Source organism: Panthera pardus, unplaced genomic scaffold (genome assembly GCF_024362965.1).
Source record: "Panthera pardus isolate Hobbes unplaced genomic scaffold, ASM2436296v1 HiC_scaffold_6, whole genome shotgun sequence".
In the NCBI taxonomy this organism is placed as follows: Eukaryota; Metazoa; Chordata; class Mammalia; order Carnivora; family Felidae; genus Panthera; species Panthera pardus.
Genome location: NW_026526991.1, coordinates 41,462,494 through 41,489,177, shown reverse-complemented (window position 1 = coordinate 41,489,177; position 26,684 = coordinate 41,462,494). Strand labels below are relative to the sequence as shown.

Sequence of the window (26,684 nt, the reverse complement as noted above, 5' to 3'; positions counted from 1 at the left end):
TTTTAATACTCCTTGGTGATTCTAATGCAGGTTGTTTAAGGAGAATAACCACCAGCTAGAGTGGGGCGGGCAGGTGGGTGGGGGATGCTGCCCGACCATCTCTCAAGAGCTGGAATCGGTTGCCAAGCAACCCTGACCAGGTTAAAAGAGATCTTCTCCAACAGCTGTGATGCAAACATTAGCCTAGTCGGTCAGCTGCATAACAGGGTGGACTCTAACCACTAAAGTACAGGTAGGGACCCAAGTGATTTTCCGCCAACTGAAATCACAGCAGCTCCTCCAAAACGTGAACGACACTGAGCACCTGAATCCAGCTGAAGTTTTATTTAAAATGTAAAAGAAACACTTCTTGAAAATGCCGAGGAATAAAAAGCAAAGGGGTACAGTGCTCTCTTCCCACTAGTCAGCCAGCCTATCCGTGTACGGGGCAACAGACAGTACGTAAGTGCCGGCAGGATTTCACAGTAGTTTAGTGTTAGATTATCTGTGCCTAGGCCATGTAGAGACTTTCCGTGTTTGATGTCAGCTCAGGGCCATGCCTTTACTGAGCATGAACAAGGGCTCCTGCTCCTTGACCATAGCCAAATCCCTTGGGCCCAAAGTTCTTTGCGTAGCATCCTAAAAAAGGAAAGAGAATTAGCAGAAGGTCCATTAAGCTTTGCTAGCATTAAGACCCACAAAATGACAAACCCCTGTAAGTTAAAAAAGAAATGGTTTGCCATGCCCAAAACAGTTCAACTTATTTAAGATATAAAACGAGCCACGTAGCAAGTATCTGAGAGTTGCAAAGGTGAGTCCAAACATTCTGACCCACTGGAGTTACAAGCATACAAATCGGGCCGGGCAAGTTACGTGTTTGTCTGTTGTTACCTTCATACATTCATATGCTTTGCTGGAAACATACAGTGTTTCAGTGAGGTTTTTATCTTATTTGTCGGGGGAATTTTAAATGACAGTCAATTTTATTGTCTCAAGTTATCTCTGTTATCTGTGAGCATCTCTAGATCCTTTATTTTCAAATAGCCAGTGGCAATCCCTTGCTTTCCTTCCCAATTCCTCTCCCCACTGTCACAGTACTTTCTTTTTCTTGTATGCTGGTGAAATTTCCTTAACCAGGGTGGGATATTCAGATGCACAGCAATAATGGAAATTAATTTTACCTTTACAATAGATTTCGCCTTCTTTCTCAGTCAGAGTTGTTGATTCAAGACTCTTCCCACACTTGGCACACCGGAAACAGTTTTTGTGCCAGGGCTGGAAGAGACAACTGAGTAAGTCTGAGAGGGTGGTTTCTTGCAGTACAGTGTAGACACTTTGGCAAGTGGCTCGCAAACGTCAACCCAACGCATACTCCTGACTGCTGTGCTTCAACTCCAACAAAAAGCCTGGAACTGGACCTCCCTGTGTCTACACAGGGTGTTGGCCACCTACACCAGGGCTGGGTTCAAACTTCATTTACAGAAGACATGGGCTGTACCAGCCAAGGGCCATCTCCCCAAGAGCCGTCTCAGATCTCACCGCAAACACAATGCGCTCCTTTAAAGACTGCCTCTTTTATGGCTGAGAGCATTGCAGCTGGAAGAGGTGAAGTGGTTAAGTAATTTGCTCAGAAGTACACCTCAGATTAGCATCAGGAGTCCCAACTCTGGTTTCCCACTACATGGAATAACCTGCAGAGTGCAGATTTGTTAACAGTCTGCCTTTAACATCCTTCAGGAGCGCCCCTTATGAAAACAAGTTTCTTTCAAACATAGATGTGATTTGTTAAGTAAGGGCATCGCTTCAACAAGTTAATGATTCAGATGGAAATCTAAGAAAAATTTGAATCCAGGGCATTAATGTATTTATATAAGACAGCACACCTGAAGGGGATGTGAGGGGGACGGGAGAGAAAGGGAGGAGAGAGGAGTCATTCACTGCTGCTAACTCAAGACAGCACTTTACCTTTCCAGCTCCGATTATCTTCTCAGCAGCATACACGGAATCCCCACATCGGGAACACTTCTCAGCACCTCCATACTTCTGAGCAAATTTAGAAGTGTTTGGATTTGTTGTAGGCCTATGAGGTTGAACACTTGAAGAAAGGGGGAAAAACTAGGATTTACCGAAGGGCCCATTCTAATTAATAAGTCCACAAGACAGGCACAACCGGACGCTGGGACTTAACTGCTGTCTTGTCTCACGGCCAGAGGCCCTCACTGAACTACATCCAGGGGAAAGAAGAACTGTGTCTCAGGTGCTGGCCGGCTGGTACTTTAACCTATTTATGGGCTCATTACTGCCATAAACAGACGAAGCCCCAAACTTAACCTGTCTCTGTGAGTCTAAACAGAATTCCTTGAATCCCCGGTGCTGGCTTCTATGAAACAATTATGCTATGCTTTATAAAAACATACACTGGACATATTTTTACCCCATATTCATATCATTGTTCATATTACCACTGGAATCACAGGGAGTTTTTTACTTTACCAGAGTCTGAAAAATCACTGTTAGCCTAAGCAGTTAAAAGTTTCTGCAGATAGGTCAGTGGACTCAGGTAGAATTAAGAACGTTAAGCATTACTTACAGATTAATTTCCTAATATACGTTAAGTGGGGAAAAGTGTGAATAAGCTACTTAGCTTCATGGAAAAATGCTGTAGAAGGTTTGCCTATTACTGTATGATGTTTGCTTTTTCTGTGGATATTGTAATTTTTGTCACTTATTTTCAAGTCACTGGGTAACTTCTCGCTTTAATTCCCCTTCAATATGTAGATGTACCTACAGTGCAGAATACCATTCTGGGCTCTGAGAAGATTTAAAGGCCCCTCTCAAGCCTTGTAAGTCAGTCAAGCAGATAAGAGGACAGCAGCAGTTAGATCAGCAAATGGTACAAGTGTCCCATTTTTCCTGTTGGAAAAAGTTTTCTTTCCTGACTCTAGTTTAAGTTACATACTTATAGAAAATAAAATGTTAGTTTAGAAATACTGCCTTTTCATAAAACAAAGGATTCAAACTCCTCCCCGGTATCTTCCATTTCTTCATCTCCAGTGTATCCATGTTTTATCATCTGTTTTCTGTACTTTCACATGAGGTGGCAAACATATAGCATTTCTGGAGTCATGTTTGCTATGGCCGCTGGAAATTTTATTCTAAACAACAAATACCAATTCACAGTACTGATGCAAGCATTGGTGTTTCCAGTTGCCCCTAATGTACGAATATTTTAAAAAAACTGTACAACCTACTATAGGTACTTCCTTTGGAGAGTGATTTTTGATAGCTATTCACAATGATATCCAACATTTGGAGTTAGGAGTTTCCCCAAAAAAATATCCAAAATATTATGTTAACAAGAACTTAATGTAGATTATCTCCCATCTCCCTGCTAATGACATCGTAGGGTGTGTATAGTTGTTAACCTCACGAGAAATGAAGAAATAGGGGCTCAGACAGTAAATAACATGAAGAGCTACAGAATTAGAAAATTGGTGAGTCTGAACTGACAGTTCTGCCTCAGTGAAATGTTCTGCCCACACAGTGCTGCCTCTCCGGGAGACTCCTGCGAAGATAATATGGTCCCCATATGTTATATCGTTACCACATCCCACCAGGGTGCTCCAGACCACAGGTGCTCCCAGAGGTGAGTCATTAAGAGCAGAGAGGCTTCTGGAAAAGGAAGTCTCTACATCTGGCCCTAGTAGGTGGCCAGGCTAAAAAGGAGAAGAGGCAAGGGCACAGATCAACAGGCCAGCACAGAGGGCTGACCAGCTATTGGACAAGATGGAGCAGCAGGAGGTAAAGAAGTGGGTCCACTGCTGCCCTTTGTGACTTTAAAACTGTAGCCGCAATCACGGACTTAACTTTTGGGTTATGGATGAACTTGGCTTGAGGGGGGGTGGTGTGGAGGGAGGTATATAGATATGTGTGTTTTGAAAGATTTGAAAGAAAATCTTAGAAAACGAGAAAGGATTTTAACAAGCTGGAAAAGGAGAGCAGAACAAGCACAATGAACTTCAACAAAGACCAAGGTAAGCTGGGCTCCTACAAGTGATGGCGCGTAACAACGGACGAGCCAGCCCTTGTACAGCTGGTTGGCAAGGCACCATGGCTCGGAAACTCTGTGGAAAGAACCCAAAGAACAGACAGGTGGGCCTCAGTGCAGTGGAAAGAGCGCAGGTTTGGGAGCCAAATGGGCATGCGGTCAAATCCTGGCTATGTCACTTACTTGTGTGACCTGAGCCTTAGTGTCCTGTCTATAAAATAGGGACAAGGTATCTAAACCCCCAGAGTTACTGTAAGGATTATGTAAAATGAATATAAATGTTCAGCAGACAGCAGGCACTCAAGTATTATTTCAGGCATACCATAATGCACCGTGCTAAGCTTTGGAGTTACACTAGGTTAAGTTCCAGGCTCTGCAATTAGCTAGCAATGCGACTTTAGGAAATAGCTTAATATTTCATTGTCTATACTTGTTGAGTAAGATGGGAAACCCTACCCTGTAGGGCTGTCGTGAGGATTATGTGAGGTGACGTGTTAATATTGCAGGGTGTCCAGCTCACGGGGCATGATTAACGGTCTTGTCCAAGAAAAGACCACTTTATTGGAGTATCACACCCATTTTGGCCTCTTTGATATAAAACGGATGTGAAAAATGTGAAGTTCAAATGAGAGAATTAATCGGTCAAAAACAGGAATTAAGAGGAAATTCCAAATGAAGAAATTATGTAGCCTGAACATAAAATACTAAATGAAGTTTAGCAGACTTAGTACCTTGCTATTTTGGCACTGGAACCTTTAAATTTTAATACTAATGTCTCAGCGAATCAAACACAATTTCAATTTGAAGACTTTGTAAGTTCGAGAAAAGTAATTTCTTGGTGAAATATTCTTACATGGAAGGAGTGACTGAGAATTTTTCCTTGCTTAACTGCACATGAGAAATGTGTCTCATGATTCAGACACTACATTTCTGTATCACTTGATTTCATGACATCTGGTCTCCAAAACACTGTGAAATGGAAGTAAATGTAAACCATGTGCTTTTGAGAACATGAGTCCTTGATACACTGGAGCGTGGCCCAAAAGCAAGACTAGAAATCACTGGAATAATCAATAAGAATTCTATTAGGTCCCAAACTGTCCATTTCAAGCTTAAAGAATAGTCACTAGTTGATACATGAAAACCGAGAGTCCTTTTGTTTGCTTATTTTAAGCTAAAATCTGTCCCAGACTGCTATTTCACCAAGCAACATTAATTGTTATAACTCCGTTCTGAAGGTAAGAAACGCGGTCCTAACTCACCTCTCTGGCTTGATGCCCAGCCTCTCACCCCGGTCCATGTTGAGCGTGCCAGCGCCCTGGCCATAACCATAGCCTTTGGGCCCATACTTCTTTCCATAGCAGGATTTGCAGTAGATCTCTTCATCGTGAATTGCCACTGTGGTGCTATCTAAATTCTTCCTGCAAACCACTGAGGAGGAACGAGTGAGACCTTTAGAAACATGCCAGAGATGCCATTTCCCTAAGAGCAGTGGTGGCCCTGACACATGGTCTACAAATGGGAAAGGCACAGGCTCTCTCACGTTCCTATTTCCCCTGTGGTTTCCCAAAAGCCATGGGACAGCATCTGGACTGGGTCGGCTACAGCTGAGGACGATTTGCCTTTCTCCATGGATAGGAAGGGTGTTGTTTCAGAAATGTATCAGAATTTTAACATCCTGAAGCCTCAGACTTTTCAATAGGCTTGGCCTCTCTGGCAGGACGGAGGGGTTTCAGAGAATTACACGGCTAGAATTACATGAACAAAAGGAACAAAACTAACGCTTGCTCCAACCCTCAGCACAGTCTTCCACCTCTTCACCCTAGTGGTGCCAAAGCACAACCTAACAAAGAGCAAAAGAGTGGCTGAGTGCCCTGTGGGGGCTGGCTCTGTAGCCCTCCCCTGAAGAGCACCCCCTGGCATAAAAACGGCTTTAACTCCAGAATTCCAGTTTTCCTCATGAGTCCGGAGGGGATAACCTATTATTCTTTCATCTCGCCACCGGCTTCTCCAGCAGTGATGAGTAGGTCTGAAAATCGCAAAGTGGTTTCAAGTCTGCATTTGTGTTTCCCTTCTGTCCCAAAGGAGAATGCATTCTTTCTTGATGGTTTTCTCGCCACAAGACATTTCCACGGATCCCACTTCATAAAACTGCCAAATGTCATCATGTTTTACCCAGACATTATTTCACTTTCTAAAACTTCAGTTAAGCTTGGAAAACACACACACACAAAACTGTGAGGGAACTTACTGGGCAGCTGGAAATCCGAAGTTAGTAGAAAGGGGGATTTTTCCTCTCTCCTACTTAAAAGGGTAGGGGGAGGGAAATAAAAGGAGGAAGAAAAGAAGGACAGCAGGGAACGGCGACTGGCTGGTGTAAAACAGTTACAATTAGGAAGCTTCTATTAGCCTAACACTTTCTCTGGTGGAACAGAATGACATCATCTGCTCTGGAACCTTGCTGTTGAGGCTCAAGAACTGAAATGTGTTTGCTGAAAGACACAGGTAACCTAAAACCACACATTACAGGAGAATAAACACCCTTAAGAGAAAAAATCAAAATACAAAAACTGTTTCAAAGACCACAGAGTTATTAAAGCAATTTTATGAAAATTTTACTATATGACCATCCTTCCCTTCGTCTTCATTCTCTATTCTCTACAGTAAAATTCTAAGTTTGCAAACTGTTCTGAATTATATCCTTAAAAGACCTTAGTCAGCAAAGACAGATACTAGGAAGTAACAGTAAAATTGCCAGTAAAGAAGTTGACATTGGGGAAACAGTGAGTTTATTATGGTGGAGAGACTATCCTGGCTTAACCTAGATGAAACTAAGAACAATGTCTAAAGTATCTGTATTTCCCCTTTTGTTCATGTACTCTTGGTTTCAAACCTGCTGAAAAACAGATTCCTTAAAAAAAAAAAATAACTTCTAAGAGAAGAAATGGTGAAACCAGTTCCAAGAAATGGTAGCTATTATGGGGGCATACACAGTAAACATATGTTGGATTTTTATTCTTTAACTGCGACTTTCTGCTGTCTGTTTCTCGTTGCCTGCAAAGCAATTACACCATAAAAAGGTCCCAACAGGTTGAATGCTGGTGCCTAAAGAGAAAAGGGCAACTAAAATTTGAGAGAGGTTTTTCTGGAGATTATTTCTTAACGTAACCCAACATATTTAATATATGCAGTTTCTAGCAATAATTTTCACTATATGGTACTATAGATACAGCAAGTATCTGCATGTACGGGGGGGTGGTCCTCATGTAACAAATCCTTCATCAAAGAAAATTTGTCCTTTGAATCAGAAGATGATGATTAACAAAGGGCTTTCCGAAGTGGCTTCTCTACTGCTTGAAACTGAACACTTAGTTATCACTACAGTCTGCAGGGGGAGGGGCCCTGTGTCCGGTTCTGTTTCTCTTACTGTCCACCGTGTACAGTCTTTCGAGCACAGACGTGTGTTTTATGTCCTCTTTCTTGTCTATATCAGACACTGATAATCTTCCATCTTTAAACAGTAGTAATTCTCAACTTGCCTTGATGGCATTTTCACATCCTAAGCTCCTTTCCCTCAATTAGGATATCAATAACCCAGAAATAACTGAATTTTCATGACCAGAGAAGATGGAAATGTAGCTTCTAGACATTTGATTTCAACCAGTAGTATGCCAAGAAACAAGCAAATAGGTTTCAAAGAGAAAGGCCCCTGCCAAAGAGAAAGCTGGGGTGGATGAGGAGGAGCAAACCGTTCATTCAGAAATGAGAGCCCAGCCCTTACAACGCACCAGAAACTGTGCCAAGTGCCAGACTATAAACAGCACTGAGCTCTCAGTGAAGCAGGGGAATGGACGTGAGAACAAGTACAGTACAGTAAAGGCCCAGTGGAGGCTAAAAGCCACGGGGACATAGTACGGCCACATGCCACAGGTCAACCCTGCCGTCCTTGCTGCTAGGCTGAGCGTTCACGATGTCAAGGACAGATAGGCAGAAACCACCTAAGCTTCTAGAATCATCTCTGTGGGGCGCCTGGGTGACTCAGTCGGTTGAGCATCCAACTCTTGATTTCAGCTCAGGTCATGATCTCACACTGCATTGGATCGAGCCCCGCCAACAGCATGGAGACTGCTTGGGATTCTCTCCTTCTCCCTCTCAGCACCACCCCCTGGCCCCACTCATGCTCTCTCTCAAAATAAATAAGTAAACATTAAAAAAAAAAAAATCTTTGTTAACAAAACCACAATGTTTTTCCTTAAATAGGTAAACTGAAGCTTTTACATTCATTACAACCCATTCATTGTCGAAGATCGAGCCCTGGAAGATACTTACTGCACAGAAAGCAGCAGCGGTGGAAGCTTCTCCCATCACACTGCACCTCTTCTGCGTGGTACACGGTCCTCCCACACGCCCCGCACTTGTTTCCACCTCCCCACACGGGCATTCTGCGGGAATAAAGGACTCATTAGAATGTCCCCACACGAGACGAGATGCCTGCCAAGCTCCTGGGAGGGCTGTTTAAACCCCAGGGCCAGCTGCAGATTTTGTCTAAGAACTGCTCTAACCATGTCTTTAAAGCCCTGCGTTCCTCCAAAATCGCCTCATCTTCCAAATTGCAGCTCTTTCCTTAGCAAACTCTGACTTGTCACGCGCAAGTTTTTTTTCCCTACAGGACAAAGGACCTGCATTCAGTAGAACAGTACAGGTCGCCAGGCACAAAACAAAACTATGCCACCAGAAGCATGAAGGTTGAGAAAGAAGTGTGGGAGTGGAAAGGCAAACACTGTCCATCCCCGACACCCCCACCTTAAGGATGGGTTCTGAAAACTCAGCTGAAGAACATGCACCCGGGTGGAGGTCTTTATCATGTGTTCACTTTGTTGTAACACCGCCGGTTTTTTTTTTAATGTTTATTTTTGACAGAGAGACAGAGCATGAGCGGGGGAGGGGCAGAGAGAGGGAGACACAGAATCCGAAGCAGGCTCCAGGCTCTGAGCTGTCAGCACAGAGCCCGACGCGGGGCTCAAACTTACAGACCGTGAGATCATGACCTGAGCCGAAGTCGGACGCTTAACCGACTGAGCCACCCAGGCACCCCTAACAACGTCGAATTCTTAACACAATCTACAAGAGCTCTGCCACTTTCGAGGGATGAACAGAGTGTTGTATTGCCCCGCGAGAACTAGTCTTATCTGTGTCTGCTGAAGTTATGCAAGATGACAGTGTAAATAGTTGTGTCTGTGACTGGAAGAACTGTGTGCATGGATCCCCGGCTGTAACCACAACAAACTTCCATTGGGATGGCTACGATTTAGGTTTCTGTGCTTCACTAACCCCCAGGTCCTCTAGCCCAGCCAGTAGTAGTTTTTCCCCTCTTCGATAGGCCTGTCAGTCCATAGAGAATATACTACCAAGTTCCCTTCCCGGCGAGGTGAATTGTCTTTTGAGCACGTCTGCAGTTGGCCTGACTCTGGGGTAGTGCTCCAAGCTTAAATCCTGCTGTGATGTGGGGCCAACATGTTCTAACCTCTCTTCTCAATGAACTGGCCTACCTGGCCGCGGTTTCAAATGCCTACTTCTGAATGGCCAACGTACTCAGGTGCCTTAGCAGTACAGAAAGTTGTCCTTCAAGGATGGTGCCCTGCCCTGCCCCAAGTGGTGTCTAAAAACACAGAATTTCTTTCTTCTCCAGCCTCATTCTCACACTTCTCTTCTGTGAGTGGTATTTGTAGCCCTTGGTTGTTCAGTCTCCTTAGATGAGATGCACACCTCTCTAGAAAATAGCTGGTTGAGAAAGTGGAGACCCCCTTGCTAACTCAGACTTGGCTAGCTACGTAAGGGAAGAGGAGGGCTGCTAAGCAAATAGATGGAAGAATCTTCAATCCTTAAAATAAAAAGGAAGGCGGTCAATTCCCATCCTCCTGCCCAGCCTACAGCATTAAACAATCCAGAACCCAGTGACTTCCTTGACACTGAGATGAGGTCTTTCTAAAAGCAAGTTTTATAGAATTAATCACTGTGTTGCGCACATTTCTGGGATACAGCATTCTCTTGACCCTCTTGTAACACTTTCCCCCAGATGTTCTCCAGGCAAGTAACCATCTCTTTCTTAGTCCATGTGGGTTAGGATGTACTTATTAAAATGTAGTCTCCTTGTGATGGTCCACCACATCTGGTACCAATTCAAGATGAAATGCAGGTGAGAGTTCAGAAACTTTATACAATTTTATGCCACAACAATCAAGAGCATGATCAGTGGACTCACCTTACTGAATAGCATAGAAGCAGAGAATCTGTGCTTGGAAATTAAACAAAAATGGTCCTTTACCAGATAGTTTGAGAAGTACTTGTTTAGAGGGTGTTGACCGTACCCTCAACTCCGGGGCTGGGCATGTGACTCGGTCATGACAATGAGGTCACTGCATCCCGCCCCTGCCTGCCACCCATCACAGTGTCTGGTGTGGGAATGAGCACACAACCCTAAGGCAGTTCAGTGAAAGTTAAACCCAGGGCTATGTGGATGTAGGGGTGGAGCTGCTAGCAGCTGCCTAGCCACTGGAAGAAAGGAACCTAAGAATGAAGCTGGCCCAGAAGAAGAGAGATGGAGAGACTAGGTTTAGACACTTTTCAGCTGTGTCTTGTCTTATCCTATAGACATTACATGAGCCAGTACATTGCCTTTTCAAAGTCATTCTGAGATGGAGCTCCTGTTCCTTGAAAAACACACAGACCTGACTAATATGACTAGTTATCACTAAACTGTTGGTCTCAACTTGCAAAAAGCCTACTTCCTTATTCAGACAGGATCAAGGTGATTCTGAGGGTCCATGAAGGTAACAGGCTACTGTGAAGGCATCCACAGAGGATCAACAGCTAGCAGCAACGGGATAAATCTGCAAGCTTTCCTATAGTAGTTGCATAAATCTTTTATTCCCTTCCCTGGAGACAGGTGCTCCAATGTTTAAATCCACAGTGAAATTTGAGCCTGACTGTAAAACCTCAGACACAAAGCCTTGGCTCCAACAGCCTGCACTGGCTTGAGTCTAAAGTGCAATTAGTGATTCTGACTTTGTCCCCCGGCTCCAAAGTTACCAGAGTTCTGGAATGTTCATGGATGCCACAGACATCTGCTGGAAGTACCCTTATGATTCTGGAGGAAACCTAAAACCCAACCCTGGCTTGTAGGTAATGACCTTACAATTAATTACTACCTAAAATTGGATCCCAGCATCAACAGCCCAGCTGGCTTCTAACATAATCTGTTACTGTCAAGGCATTTCTCATCCTATTAGAAACCATACTATTTAATATCAACCTAGTGGCTTACATTTTCCCACCTGTTTACTTTGGAGCTATCACCAATAAGGAACCAGATTTCTATGAAGACTAATGCCATCTTGGGTTATCTCTGAATACCATTTAAAAATACTTTTTTCAAAAACTAACTCATCACTTTGTTATTCCCTATTAAAGAGCAGCTTGGACTTTTAAACAGGGAAGAAGGTCTTTCCTTTCTTTATGTAATTCACAGTTACTTAAATTCACTTATTGTAAGTCAAGTCTGATTTCTACTGCACAGGCCACACCAGCCAAATGTGTCATCTTTTCAGGAAATACCCATCAAAGTACTACAACATTCAGCTTACTATGTTAAAAGCTTTTTCCCCTCTAGGGTGGGGACCACATTTCTCTATTCCCCATACCATGTACCAGAGTGCTTGGCACCTATCAAAATAATGTCTGTTGTTTTAAAGAATTCTTCCTTTTTTAAATTGTACAATTCCCAATTCGATTTTATGCTTATCAAGACAAAGGTAGCACTGGTCTACTTCCCTTTGTCACATTTTTTGATCCTACATAAAATTGCCAAGTCATCAACTTTTCAAAATTTCCATCCAGTTTCAAGGCTTTCCTAAGGATTTCTGAATAGCCCTCTCTGTGGTCCAAGCACATGGTGTAATAGAAAGAGCATCCTCACAAAGCTTCAGCTGGAGTAATCTTTATTTTTTTATGTTGGATACTGGGTAGTTGGGCGTTCCTTCTATTATTCTCTACTTTGTATGTCTGAAATATTTCATAATGGAAAGAAGGGAGGGAAGGAGGAAGGTTGGTTTGGATAGATCCAGTATTTAAGATGTTACTTAAGATGGTTGTGCAACCTTGGGCTTAGTTTTCTCGTCTGTAGAATAGGGAAAGGCAGCCCTCTCTAACCAGTGGAGATACTGTGAAGACAAAAGGGGGTAAACAAATGTAGTGGCAGCTGTCCAGTTAACTGTTTGCTTGAAAATGGAGGGGCATCTCCTAACTGTCCATCCTGCCAGGAGTACTCCAGTAGGAAAACCCACTGGCTGGCGCCTACGGAAGAACAGAGCTCAGAGCAAAAAAACAGGGTAAAGAAAAAACTTAGCTGGTTAGTCACTCATAAACCTTCTTCTGGGATGTTAATACGCACTGCAGACAATGATAGTTCCATTTATGGTGACTAAGAAATGAAGTTCAAATTTACACTTTTGGGGTGAACCCCTGTGGACGTTCCCTGAATTTGGCAGGAGGAAGTGTGATGATCTTCCATTTCTGTCACTCTTGGCATTGCTTTGCACAGAAAAAAATTCTAAAGCTTCACGTTCCCTACAGGCCTTTGGCCGTACTACTCCACAACAGCTGACATTAATCACAGCAGACTGGATTTGCACTCCGCAGTCTGGGCTACGTGCCTCTCCCCAACCCTATGCATTAATTTACAGAATGGTGAGAGGAGAAAAGAAATCCCACTTTACACATATCTCGCCAAAGAGGCCAAACAGGCTTATTCTCGGTTTCTCAGTCCACTCTTTGTTTTTCAGTGTCTGAAAGAGTTCTAATACTGGGGCACTGTGTTAGATTAAAAGGCTTGGTTTACATCTGAACACCTGTATGCGATTTCTCTTTGCTGCTTCTCCCCAGGCAAAGACACCACCCAGAATTTCATAAGACTTACCCCTAGGAGAAAATTACTGTCGTCTAAATCTGAGTCACTTGTGGTCAAGTTACCTCATTCTCCAGATAACCGGCAAGAACCGCAAAGTGGCCACACAGATCGTTCTCACACTACCTGTTCTGCATTTGCCATCTTCTTTTAGATTCTGAATGTCTTGAATCCCTGAATATAGACTCTACATGTCGCCACTCACAGTTTCAGTCACTCGCTCTGATACCAAAGGTTTGGAATGAATCCGTCTATAAACCCGAATTCTAAATACTTCCAGAAGCTTTGACATTTTATTATTACATACAGGGTTTTGTTAGGACACTGGAATCTGGCTAGAATCCAATTTCCAGAAAGGGAGAATTCATTATAAACCAGTTTCATCTTGAGACACATGGAGAGGGGTCGCTAGTTAAAGAATATGTAAATTAGTAGCACTGTCCCGAATTACAATGATTTTTTAACAGAGCCAGAGTTTGAGAGTAGTAGTTAATTGGAAATTGAGCTCCACTCCGTGCCCATTCTAAAAATTTTTCCTTCTGCTTACCAAACAATCTGGTTAGTCTACTTCCCTTATCTAAGTGAATACCACTGAGCCAAGCACAGACTTTACATGTTAGTGATGAGCTACATGTTCCATTTGGCTCCTTCTACCAAAGCCACGACTTCAAGACAGCTCGGCCTAAGAGTCCATTAAAAGCATGGCTTTTGGAGTCAACACAGTCTCATTTCCCTCATATGTAAAAGGAGGATAATGTGCCTTTGTTACAGAGTTAAGAGAATAGGTTGAAGAAATGCTTATCGGAGGCAGTCTGTGTAGAATGATATACTCAGCATACTCAAGAGATGATGTTTTGTTATCAATCCTCATCTACACATCTCAGATAGCCATTCCTTCATTATACCCCTAATCCCCCTGCCTCTCCCCATCAGGGCAACTGACTTCCTGTCCTCCCTCATCCAGCTAAATCCGAATTCCTTTCCTGTATCTCAAGTAATTCTTCTAGGGTAAGGGCAGCTAATAACCACTGTACAATGCTTTACTGCATGGAGATTTCGTCTAAATGTATTAATTCCGCACTCTGTAAGCCACATCCTGGGTTAGGAACTGAGGCTAAAATAGCTGGTCCTAAGGAAGGGTGCCTGTTCCTCAGGAGGTCCTGCTTTGGTGCTAGCATGACATGAACAAAGGCAATACGGTAGAAGCCATGACACAGAAGCAGGTAGAAAGGGATTCGGGAAGTCCGCAAGGTCTCAGGGATGGCAAAAACAGTTTCATCTCATAGATTTACTCACAGTGGGCTCCTGGAACTACGTTCAAGATTCCGCATTAAAGACGACTGTGATTAATAACGTCTGCCACGGAAAATGCATTGCATGTGCCACCTCTAACATGTTCCTAGTATAAGAGAAAGAGCGTGGAGATAGAAGGCTGAAAGTCTGAAAGATCACTGGCTCTGTGATCTTGGCCAACTTCTTTAACTTCGACATCCTCAGCTGCACCTTGGAAACGGATGAGAACGCTCGTCAGGTGGTTGGAGGATTTCACGAGATACCGTTTGTGAAGTACCTGGCAAAGAGCCTGCGCTGCACAGACGCCGGCTTCCTCTTCCTTCAGCAGCGCTGCTGGGCCTGAATATGGCTACCAGAAGGTCGGCCGTTAGGTGACTTGCTGAGGTCAGTGACCTCCAAACACCCAAAGCCCGGCTCAACCCACTCCTGTTCAACTCCAGAACCACAATCTCTTCCCCAAACTCCCATATCTGATTGAAGGGTTGAGACCATTCAGATCACCTGAGAATTATCAGTCCTTTGGTTACCAAATTACTTGTGCACAGGAACGCCTTCCTCTCTGACCAATCTTCAACCCTCCAGCTACTGGTTAGTGAGTGTCCTCTCTGTGCCTGGCTCACCCCCAAACTGCTACTTTCGACCAGAAAGCTCTCTGTCACTCCTCTCTGCTGCCCTAAGTCTATCCTCGCTACAGAGAAATCCGCCCTTCTCTCCAGTAAGTTGTCCTTTGTTCACCTCAGCGCCACCATTAATTACTAATTCCATATCCTGTTTCCATTCATGTCTTCAACGTGGAGTACAGCAAAATCCTTGACACAGATTTCAGTACTACCTGCCAAATCACATACTGTAATTAGAATGCAACTAGGCTATAGATTTGGTCACCGACCCCCAGCATCTGCCATCTCAATCCACAATCTGTGCGATCCACAAGATATTTAATTATTCAAATAATTTAATGTTGGTGTGATTTTTACATGGAGTCAGACCGAGATTTATATGCCAAAACTACTACTTATATGCCAAGTGATCTTAGGTTGGTTATTTGATCTGCTGCTTTTCTGATTTTAAAAAATGGAGATAATGCTTACTTATATCATAAACTAGTTCTGAGATTAAAGAGTATATGGAAAGCATTTAGAATAGCGCTTGCCACGTGAAAGGTAACAATAATCACAAATACTCATGTAATACAAGCTCTTTGCCTGTATTACAGGCACAATGTTTATTTCACAAACGTTACCATTAAATCCCCCGACGCTTACTACATGTGCTACTTATATTAAGTAGTTTACTTATGTTAACTTAGTTAATCCTCCTAACAGCTAAGGTAGACATTATCATTATACCCATTTTATGGCTGGAGAAGCTGAGGTATAGAGATCAAGTGACTCATAACTGTGAAACCAAAGCAAAATTACCATTTCAATTGAAAAATGAACACCAATAAAATTCAAGTGACTTCTAGGCTCTGGCACAGGTTCTTTTCAAATTGGGCATTTCCTGTACTATGTGAAGACTGAATTCTCTCTTCACTTTTCTCTTTTAGAAGTACTATGAAGCCACCATGAAACCTTCTTTCCTGTAGTGAACTGGGAAGGTATTTGGCCCTAATGTATTATAGGGTATCTGTCCTCTTTTCATTAGTGAAGGACAATTAGTAGTTACTGTTGGCACAATGAGATAATAAAAAAGAGCAAGGAGAACTGATACCCTTTGCAAATGATTCACAATGTACTTGCTCCCCTGACTTGGTTCTTCCCTTGACTTACACAAAAACTTAAATTTTTTTTAATTTTTAATTTTTACTTTATTTTGAGAGAGAGGGCAAGCACACATGTGAGCACGGGGGAGATGCAGAGAGAGGGAAGGAGAGAGAGGATCCATAAGCAGGCTCCACACTCAGCATGGAGCCCAACTCAGGGTTTGATCTCACAACCCTGAGATCATGACCCGAGCTGAAAGAGTTGGACGCTTAACTGACTAAGCCACCCAGGCGCCCCCAAAACTTAAAATTTTTAACAATCAGAACTTGTGCCGGGTTCTTCCATAATCCAGTTTGAGAAAACTCCAAGTCAGGGTACTTAAACTGGGACCACAGATTCCTTGAAATAGCAGGGACTGATGAACTTGGTACCACATACTTTATTTTATGCACTTAAAAACATTTTGAAAAGGAGTTCGGAAGCTTCACCAGACTGCCAGAAGGGTCCACCACACAAAAACAGTTAAGTATCACAACTGTGGGTAATCAAGGCCCCAAGGGAGTCTAGAGATCCCCACCCAATAGAACCCCAAGGATGCCATGCAAATACCAGCCCAGGAAATAATACGGTACCTTGAGGAAACCAATGAATATCAGCAAAGGGAAGAAACCTGTCCTCATGGCAAGGCCTAATAGATACTGGTAAGTCTGCATCAGTGCCCTCCTGGAAGAGGCTTTCACTGATGACCATTTCCCTATATATTCAATAAAATTTACAATAGTGTCCAATTACAAGGAACCTCTCCCTGGCTGAGCTGGGCTTTGTACAAGGATCACAATCAACGTGCCTTATGACAAACCTGTTGTAGGTGCTGTTACATCCATTTTATTAGATGAAGTAACTGAGACCACACAGTAAAGATGCCCAAGGTCATCAAACCAATGGGTGCTAGTACTGGCATGTGACTTGGGGCATGGCTGGCTTTAGTCCTGTCGTTTTCACTAGGCCAGGACTCCTTCTCCATAGGAGGTTTGCTCTCCTCAGCTCTCCTGATTTACCTTATTTCTGGCAGAGAAGAACAATTAGATGTCCACATCTCCATGGCCATTTAGTGGCAATGTTGAGGCTGGACTGAGGCTTCTAAAGCTCATTTATTGCCACCCCCTCTATTCTATATGCCAACATTCTTGCTGTTTTGATATAAAATGCAATTTTGCCAAAACCCAAGTTATTGCCAGTTTCATCAGATCTCCAATGAGTATTGCTTTCATCATAGTATTTAGCATATTGGTATTTGTATCAATCAGTATTTGAATACATTTGGAGCAACCGTTAAAAATTTGCAATCGAAACCTTAAGTCAAATTCGCTAATATTACCTACTGCCTGAGTTCAATTAAATATTTGTCCCCCACAATTGCAATCTTACTCCTTCCTTTCTTCATTCAATTAACCAATAGTGGCTCTGGTCCAACTGTGTTCAAGGCACGCAGGCAAGTACTGTGAGTCTCAAAGACTCATGAGATGCAGATCTTGTCTCTTGTAATTTTCACTCTAAAAGAGCAAAGAAAACTAGACACCAGAGTAGAAAGAACATTGAGAAATATTGATCAAGTACCAGCTGCAATCAACCTGAGACAGCAATGACCAAGCATAGTGAGGGCAGACCAGGGTGGACTTCATAAAATCACTTATGTTTTGGTACACAGTTTTGAAGTTATGTGATTCATTTAATCCATCGCCCATCTCTTTCCTGAAAAATCTGAGTCAAATTAGAGACAAATTTGTGATTGTCCTATTTGAATTCTTGTCATTTCGTAAGTAGAGCTTTAAAACAGGTTAATTAGAAAAGAACCAATGACACCATTTTTACTGCCTGAGTTAAAAAAAAAAATACTACCCCAAATTAAAAGATTATCCATATTGAAAGCATATTAAAGGTGACAATGTGCTTAATCTGCTGATGGCAAATAAAACAGGGACCACATTTTGGGTAACCATTAAACAAATATCCTTCAACAAACGTCCAGGCTTGAGAGAGGGGGTGGAAGGTGAGTGTCTCCCGGCTTAGAAACCCCCTCCCCCAGGGACTGCCTACGTGGAGCTTTGGAACTCAGGATGTGATTTCAGGACCTGTTGCAGAATTTCACAACCAAGCATTCTTGCTTTCCCGTTTATACCTGAATCGTAGAAAGTTCCGGAAAAAGCTCGACCTGATGTTTCACTGCTGTTCTTTCAACATTTAAGGTTCAGTGCTTAGTGGGCAGAGACCACTAAACAATGGGGATGCCAGAAATCTGCACCGCAGCAGGGGAAGGATCCTGGGCTCGGCGGGCTGTGGAAGCCCCCACCTCACTCCCAGGACTCCCAACCAGCCCCTGGTAAGGTCGCCCTCAGCGCAGCGAGGCAGAGGAGACCTCCTCCGGGCAGAGGAGACCCCGAGACTCGGAACCCACCCCACCCTCTTCTTGGAAAGAAAACCGGCTGCTGGAGGAGGGGACCCAATGCTACCAAAAGGCGGAATAGCAGCAACGCGAAACTCTCGGCCCCGCCTCTCCCAAAGAAACCGGTGTGAAGCAACTGGTAGGGAGGTCACGCACGATTATTTATCTGCCCGAAGGGCCCGGGATCCAAGGACAGGGCCGGGGCGGCTACGGGGAGCGGGGCAGGTGTGTGTGAAAGGGGGGTGGGGGAACCGGGGGGGCAGGGGTGAGGAGAATGGCGGAGGGGAGGGCAAGTGGGGATCGAGATGGGGATATCGGAGATGGGGGCGGGGGGGCGCCGGCAGGACGTCCCGAGGAGCCCGAGAGGCTGTGGGAACCTTCCTCCCCCGGGGTGGGCGGAGGCGCCCCCACTGCAGTTACTCACTCGAGTCGGAGGCAGGACCACGCACCACCCGCGGCAAGGCCAGACCCCTGGGAAAGCTCCGCGAGTCCGCGAACAGCGGCTAACCCACAGCCCCCACCTTTTAAAGACTCCGTGATGGGCGTGGCCCTACGCGCCCCGCCCCGCCCCGCCCCGCCCCGCCGCACCCGGCCTCTTCCCGGACCGGCTCTGGACGGCCGGGGGAGTCTAGCGCGGGGGCTGCTTGCCGAGCGGCTTCAGGCAGGGGGCCGCGAGACAAAGGGCAGAATCCCGCCTCTTCCTGCTGTTTCCCGCTCGCCTGGCATCTTCCCACGTCCCGGGACCCTTCCGCCGGCCTTACCCCTCTCCCTCCTAACGGGATCCGGCAGTTTCCAGAAGTGATTAGCAGCTGGAAAAGGAGACTTTCTTACCCTTACAGAGGGACCGGGCCGCGAGACTGTCCCGTCGGGAAATAGCCCCCGCCACCCTGTGAGGTACCCTTCCCACGGGGGGCACCAGGTCTCCTTCAGGAGGCCACAGTCCAAGGCCGCAAGTAGAAAATCCGCCAGATCGGGGGTTTCCACCACCCGCTCCCTTGCCTTATCCTTATAAGTAAACTCAACGTGATTAACTTCCCCAGTGGACAAATAGTCTCTGGTCCTATTTCCAACCACTGGGAATCTTCAACCTTCCTGTTGTTAAAGAGCAAAATATCTCATCTAGACCAAATAAATGACGTTACGAAAACGCCTCATTCCCCAAGTGTTTTTTGCGTTTCCCACCACAAGGGCACGGTTGCACACACAGGGGGGAAGAAACATAAACCCAGCCAGAAACCAGGGCACCTAAGGGCCCAAAGATGCCAGTGACAACGCAGGGGACCTCATAGTTGAGCTGCAGGATGATTTATTGTTGTAGATGAAAAATAATGTCGGCTCTGTGCGGTTCACATCCTAGGCCTGCTGATGACCTCTGTGCCAGAAGCCATGATCCCTGAGAACTGTTATCTGGGACAGGGACCTCAAAAAGGGCTGTTACTGAAACTATCCCTCAAACCACAAATGCAAGAGCTTGCTCTGGTCCAGAACTTCTCAACCTGAACACCTGACATTTGGGGCTGGCTGATTCTTTGCTCTGGGGGCCTGTGCTGTGCGTTGTAGGACGCTTCCACCCGCTAGAGGCCAATATCACCCTTCCCTACACTTTGTAAGAGTCAAAAACACAATTTGACTTTGCCAAATGCCCTGTGGGGAAAGGGCAGAGGGCATTGGTTGAGAACCACCACCCTGGTATATATATGACATTATTATTGTTTTATTTCATATGCTGGGGCTAACCCAAGGTAAACTCACAATAGCAACTTTATAGTCTCTGTCCACCAAGTACTGTGCAGAAACCTAGTGATGACTGACATCTCCTGATACTGTGGCCGGAGTCTGGAAGTATTCCTGCCTGCTGTGAGCTTTTCTAAATATGGTCAATCTGTGTTTTCATGGCATCAGCTAATGTAAAAGTGACATGACTCCTAGGCAGACATGAAAATCCTGTCCTTGAGATTCTACACTCACTGTAGCTCTGTTGCTTACAATACTTTGTCTTGCATAGATAGGTTTCTGTAAGTGTTTCTACTGAATGAAACGCTATGAAATTTTCTGCTGTACTGGTTTTCAGCAAACCATTGCTTTTTCTCCTCTACTCTTGGGTTCTTGATGCCTCCGGGACCTGACCTGTTTGCTTTCTGACAGGCTCATGTGGTCCCTAAATTTCACAGCCTCATCCTATCATTTGAAGTTGGTCTTACTTCTAACCTAAAAGTATTTCCACTATCTGTTCCTTTGTGTATTTGTCTCAGTGTATTTTACAGCGAGTTTGGGGATAATGTATAACATTTGATTTTAGATAAGTCTGTGTTTGTATTTAATTATCAACATTTTTAAAAAAGTATTTAATTTGCCTTTAAACATTTCTTTAAACTGTTGACGCTTTTTTTGTTGTAAATGTTAAGGCAGTCTTTCAGAGATTAGAGAGAATGGTGCAAAAAGAGAGTATGGGCTTTGGAATCAAACAGATGTGGTTTCAACATAGAGTTCTGCCACCTAGTAGCTCTGTGAGCTTGGCCTAATACTTGATTTCTTCACACCTTTTCTTTATCTGTAAAATGATGATACTGCGCAGTGTGTAGGATTGTTAGGAGGATTACATCAGGTTATGTATGTAAAATGCCCGGCAGAGCACCTGGCTCATGGTAAATTCTCAATAAATGATGGTTGTTATGTTGAGCAAGGCTATCTTGGTGTCCTTTTCTGCCTTGAGAAAGAAATAGAAACTGTGTTTTGGTGAGCATTCATCTTATGTTGCCTAATGAAAGGTTTGGTAGTGAGAAGGTATTATGTGTTTTCTAATACAATCAGGAGCCTTCTACTAGAAGGAAATTGTGTGTCTGGGGAAGAGCTAGTGGGAGAAATTTGCCCTCGTGGAGAAGAATAAGCCCTTCTTAATTTCATATGGTCCTAGTCGGTTTGATCCCCTCAATCTTATAAAAGGCAAAATTGAAGGTTAAAAGTGTCCAGCAGGATGTTTCTTTTTCCGAAGAAATGCACGTTATACTTGTAACAGTTCCTTCACTCTCTGGAATCCATTAAACAATTTCCAATGAAAGTTCTTTGTCAAGGTCACTGGCCTGAGGCAAGTTGAACCAAGGTTGCCTTTCTTCATGACCTTGTGCTCAAGTTCAGATTTTTCAAATATTTTTATTATTTTTATTTCATGCTACTTTTTCTTAACAAAACTCTGAACCAGATGAGTGTGAATATAAACATAGGGCCTCTTTGTTTTATTTTAGGGCAAGGATTCCTTCCCAGAAGCCAGCTAGGCTATGGTGAAGAGGAATTTTTTAGTATATGTTAAATAAAGGAAAAAATAAATTCTCATTCTGCTAATCTACATGCTTAATAAAAAAAGAAGAAGAAGAAGTAGCAGCTGTTCCATCGTATTTCTTAGCCAAGATTTAACAGCAGTGGTAGGAATTAAAAAATACTCATACTCAATCCTAATAGACTGTGATGCATTTTCTGGCAGAGAAAAGAGTCATACAAGTCATATATGCTTAAATTTTGAAAGGTAGATTAAAGTTCCTTATTCTTGATGTTTGCCATAGTTGCTTTTTTTCTAAACTGACTTGTAACTCCCACTTCTCATAACTGGCATTATTTCTTACCTTTCTTTCTCCAATGAATACTATTTCTTTCCATGCTGTCACTTCTGTTACAATATTATTGATGTTTTTTTTTGTTTTTCTATCAGAGTTTTCTGGCTTTTCTAGCTATGCTTATGTTTTCTTATCACAGCAGATTTTTCTAGCCCAACAAGCATATAAAATATTGTTAACCTTAATCTTCAAGACAGTCTATTCCACCCATCTTAACCTAACCGCATAAATGCCCAATTACACTTTTCTCCCTCATGTTTAGTTAGTCACCTCTCCTCCTTCATTGGCGTTCATAACCAGAGCCAACATCCGGTCAGCCCACTTCCTCTAACTGGCGATGTTTTCTCCCTTATTTACACGTGCTGTCCCCTATGTCAGAAGGAGAGGTGGTTCTCTGACCCCTTACCTAGAATATCCACTGTGCTGGTGCCTTTGATCCAATTTTTCAGCATTCTTAGTTGTTATATTCTCTTGCTCTTCAATTTCTCAGTCTCTACAGCTTTCTTTGCCTTCATGTTACAAAAATGCCATGTACTCCGTGTTTTCAAAAAAGCTGGCAAAACTTCCGTGACTTTCCTAGGAGGCATTCATGATTGCCTCTCCGGCATCTATTCCTTGTTCCCAGAGGCCCAGGTTTCTGTTTGATGTCTGTGTGGTTTTGGGGATGTGCCTCCCTAAGCCCTGGTTCGGGGATAGGGTACTGGAGTCACTTAAGGCCTTCCAACCCTGGTTTGGATGGGGTGGGGGTCATGTGACCTAAACCATCCTATCAGAGTGAATCTCTGAACTCTGGGGGATGCTGAGACAGAGCCATGTTTACCTGTTCTGGAAAGTTCTGTGTGCATACATGAGGCCCAGAGGTGCTGCAGTCATTTTTGCTGGTAGGAAACCTGCCTGGGGATAATTCAACACAGAGAGGTTAGAGAAATGGAGCTGGAGCTCTGAACAAAGTGCTCCTGAAGTTCATCTACCTGCGGGATCTTTGAACTCCCATTGTTGTTTATTCAATTTTGAGATAGATTTTTCTGTTACTTGCAATCAGGACTTCCGTTTGTGGTGTTTTAAAACTATGTCCACAAATTCTATGTCCATATTTCTCTGTTCATCAAGTGGAATTTAATTCCTTTCCCCTTGAGCATGTGCTAGATTTAGTGTCTTGCTTCCAGAAAATAGAATGAAGTATACAATTCTAAGATTAAGTAAAAAAAGATATTGTGACTGCCTTCTCATTCATCCCTCTAGTGCCCTTCTATCTCTGTCTCTGTCTCTCTCTGTCTCATTACTTGCTCTAGGGAAGCCAGCTGCCATGTCAGGAAGACACTCGAGTGGCCTTGAAGGGCCTACATGATGAAGAACAGAGGCCTCCAGCCAACAGCCCCAGAAAGTTGAAGCCATCTGCCAACAAAAATATAAGTGAGATCGAAAGGTGAGTCTACAGTCTTATTAAGCCTTGAAATGAAAGCGCTGACACTTTGCACCCTTGTGAGAGACCCTGAGCAACTCACTGTGGTCATCAGAAAGTCCCTAGCTACCAAACCCATGACCATTTTTCAGTTCTTACCCTACTTAACCTCTTGGTTATGGGACAACACTGAATAAGTATATGATCATATATATATGCACAGAATGGAATTTTCCAAGAAAGGTCACACTTCGGGGCGCTTGAGTGGCTTTGTCAGTTGGGCGTCCGACTTTGGCTCAGGTTATGATCTCACGGTTTGTGGGTTCAAGCCCCATGTTGGGCTCTGTGCTGACAGCTCGGAGCCTGGAGCCTGCTTCGGATTCTGTCTCCCTCTCTTTCTGCCCCTCCCCTGCTCGCACTCTGTCTCTCTCTTTAGCTCTCAAAAATAAATAAACATTAAAAAAAATTTTTTTAATAAAAAAATTTAAAAAAAGAAAGGTCACACTTCTGAGGTTTCACACACATGTTAACTTCGGTCTTACGATAGTATTCTGATGAGAAATGGGAATAAGTTCTCAAAGTCACAATCACTAGGAAACTTATTTCTTCCCTCCAAAAATTGTACTGTGAGGAATAGAGCATACTGGAGGACGTATTGAATAGTTTATTATCTCACTTGTCACAAGAAGCACCAGACACTTCCAGGAAAATAAAATATAAATTTCCTAACTTTTAACAGATTTTTTTGGGCTACAGATTACATAAAAATAAATGTATATTTTATCCGCCAAATTTCAAGGAAAATTTTTAGAATTTGCAGTAGGGCTTATCAAAGAATTTTTATTCCCCCCTCCTCCTCCGTTCAGAAAAAGTCTAAGTAAATTAGTCTAATTTAGGATTTAAAAATTAGCATTTGTACATAATTTATTTCAAATGTAGTTAAATAAGATTTCCATGTGTATTTTGGTCACTGAACAGAGAAAGTCGCATAAAAATTTCCATTTAAAACATCATTCAGATATTTACATATATGTATACATATACATACATTTATGTATATACATGTGTGTATACATATACATGTATAAATATACATGTGTCTATTTATATATACACATATGTAATGCTTTAGGGGAAGTGATGTAAGGAAGGTTAACAGGGTTTGGAAACAATGCACAGTTGCTATAATTGATAGGCACTTGATTATTTAAGCAAATGCCTGCCAGGATTTTTGTGCAATGCTCACATACGGGATTAAAAGTCATTTGTAAAATGAAACTTCTCTTGTAAAAGAAAAGAAAAACTGTCATGTTTCTCCATCTCTCACCTCATAAGAAAAGTGTTGAGCTATAGACAAAAGGTTAATACTTAAAAAAAAAAAAAAAGCTCCTATAAATTCTGTATATGTTTATAAGGAACGCTGACTTAGATTTTATTTTAAACATTATTGACCTACCCTGTTCCAAAAAGGATAGTGGGAATACCTAATTCCCATTCCTAATTCTTAAATAATGCCATGTGTTAAAAGACTCAAGTTTTGGATTTATTTCTCCCTGTGTTCACATCGACAGAAGACTTGAGGTGCTGAGCAGAACCAAACTCTATTGGCCTGGGAATGGCTGGGTATGAGCTCAAATATGCATGTTTACATGGACTTGCAAAACCATTGGAGTCCTCTGTGAAAGGGCATTGGGCTACCCTGGAGCGATCTTCGCCTCCTGTCCGAATTCAGCTGCAAAACCATAAATGGGGAACAGCCACAGTACACACCATTGGCTGTTGTTCACCCCGACTGCATATGTTGCACCCCAATAACAATAACCATTTACCGAATGTCCTTTGCATGTCAAACGTAATAGGAATATTTCTTCTGGGCCAAACACCAGCCTTTGAAGGTCATCATCTTTCTTTCCATTTTACAGATAAGTGAGGCTCATGGAAAGTGAATAACTTGTCCCACAGCCACATAGTAAGTGGCAGAGCTGGGGCTCAAATCCATCCTGGATCCAAACCTCTTTCTCTTTCCATTACCAAATGGCGCTTTCAACAATGATTCTTCCCTGTCACACAAGAAGAGCAAAAATGTAATTTTGCCTGACAGCACCAAGGACTGCTAGCTCCTTGGGAGCAAGTCTTCAGCCAGGCAAAGCAAGAGCAAACCTTTGCAGTCTGCAGACACGCTCCACGCCATAGCTGACTGGTGTGAAGGCTACGACAAGAAGTGGCTCCAGGAATAAGCCTAGTTGGTCTCAACCAGGTGAGGCAGGTCTGGGGATGGGGCCTGTGCTGGTCTGGGAGGGGTAGAAACGGTGGTGGATGTAAGAGGAAGGAAATACATTAAAAAGACATACACTCTGGGACACCTGGGTTGCTCAGTTGGTTAAGCATCTGGCTCAGGTTATGATCTCACGGTTCGTAGGTTGGAGCCCGCACTGGACTATGTGCTAATGATGCAGAGCCTGCTTGGAATTCTCTCTCTCTCTCCCTCTCTGCCCCTTTCCTGCGTGCTCTCTCAATCAAAAATAAATAATAAATAAATAAAAGGGCATCACAGTCTGACATGAGTGGTTTGGGCTAAAGCCTGCCAAATGATGGATGAGCATACTAGGCAACTCAGAAACACCAAAGTTTAATTGGGGCACAGCCATTTTTGTCCCATCCCCTTTTTGGGACACAAGGATGGGATGAATTCCTTACACAGAGTGGGAGCCAGGCATGTGGCCTTCCCTCCACCTCTATCCATCTGAGGAAGCGGTGAGTTCTTTAACTTTTTAGAGCTTCATTTTCCTCTAAGTCTAGCTGATCACTATGGACCCTTTAGCTCTAAAATTCTATGATTCTATGATTTCGTTACTAGCAGCAACGAAATGATATTATGGTCCTATACTTTTTGACATGGAAAGGTGTTCACATTAGTTAGGCAACAGATTATTTGCAGATAACAGAATTTCCAGGAGAAGCAGGAAAGCGAACGATGTGATAGAACTGGCATCAGTGCCCGACCCCAGCCTGGTGCAGTTTTCAGGGGACCCCTCTGCTGCCCAGGCCTGCCTCTCAGTGTATATTACGCCAGAGCCTGAGAGTGTGCTTTCTACTTCAGGTACTGGAAGGTCTGCTGTCCCTGACCATGGCCGGCACCTCATGTTACTCACTTGCCTTCCAGGTACACACTCGGGGTATGTATCAACCGTTAGGACTCGGTGAGAATTTGGTTACATGTGGAACCCAAGCTGCAAGGGAGTT

General features: G+C 43.5%; 2 protein-coding genes across 2 annotated transcripts in view; one reads left to right on the top strand and one right to left on the bottom strand.

The window, feature by feature from the left end:
- The window catches only part of ZDHHC17 (zinc finger DHHC-type palmitoyltransferase 17), a 104,002-nt gene extending 95,600 nt beyond the window's left edge, over nt 1-8,402 (top strand). The window contains exon 18 of the mRNA XM_053895738.1: nt 8,288-8,402. Within this exon, the coding sequence (XP_053751713.1) occupies nt 8,288-8,291 (4 nt within the window). The 3' untranslated portion in view covers nt 8,292-8,402. The remainder of the gene's footprint in view (nt 1-8,287) is intronic.
- Nucleotides 310-18,988, bottom strand: CSRP2 (cysteine and glycine rich protein 2). The gene is made up of 6 exons (XM_053895740.1): nt 18,856-18,988; nt 8,357-8,469; nt 5,290-5,458; nt 1,945-2,074; nt 1,161-1,254; nt 310-618 (listed from the first exon to the last, which is right to left on the bottom strand). The coding sequence occupies exons 2-6, from the start codon at nt 8,466-8,468 to the stop codon at nt 542-544; spliced, it is 582 nt and encodes a 193-aa protein (XP_053751715.1). The 5' UTR covers nt 8,469; nt 18,856-18,988; the 3' UTR covers nt 310-541.
- Between the last annotated feature and the right edge of the window lie 7,696 nt (nt 18,989-26,684).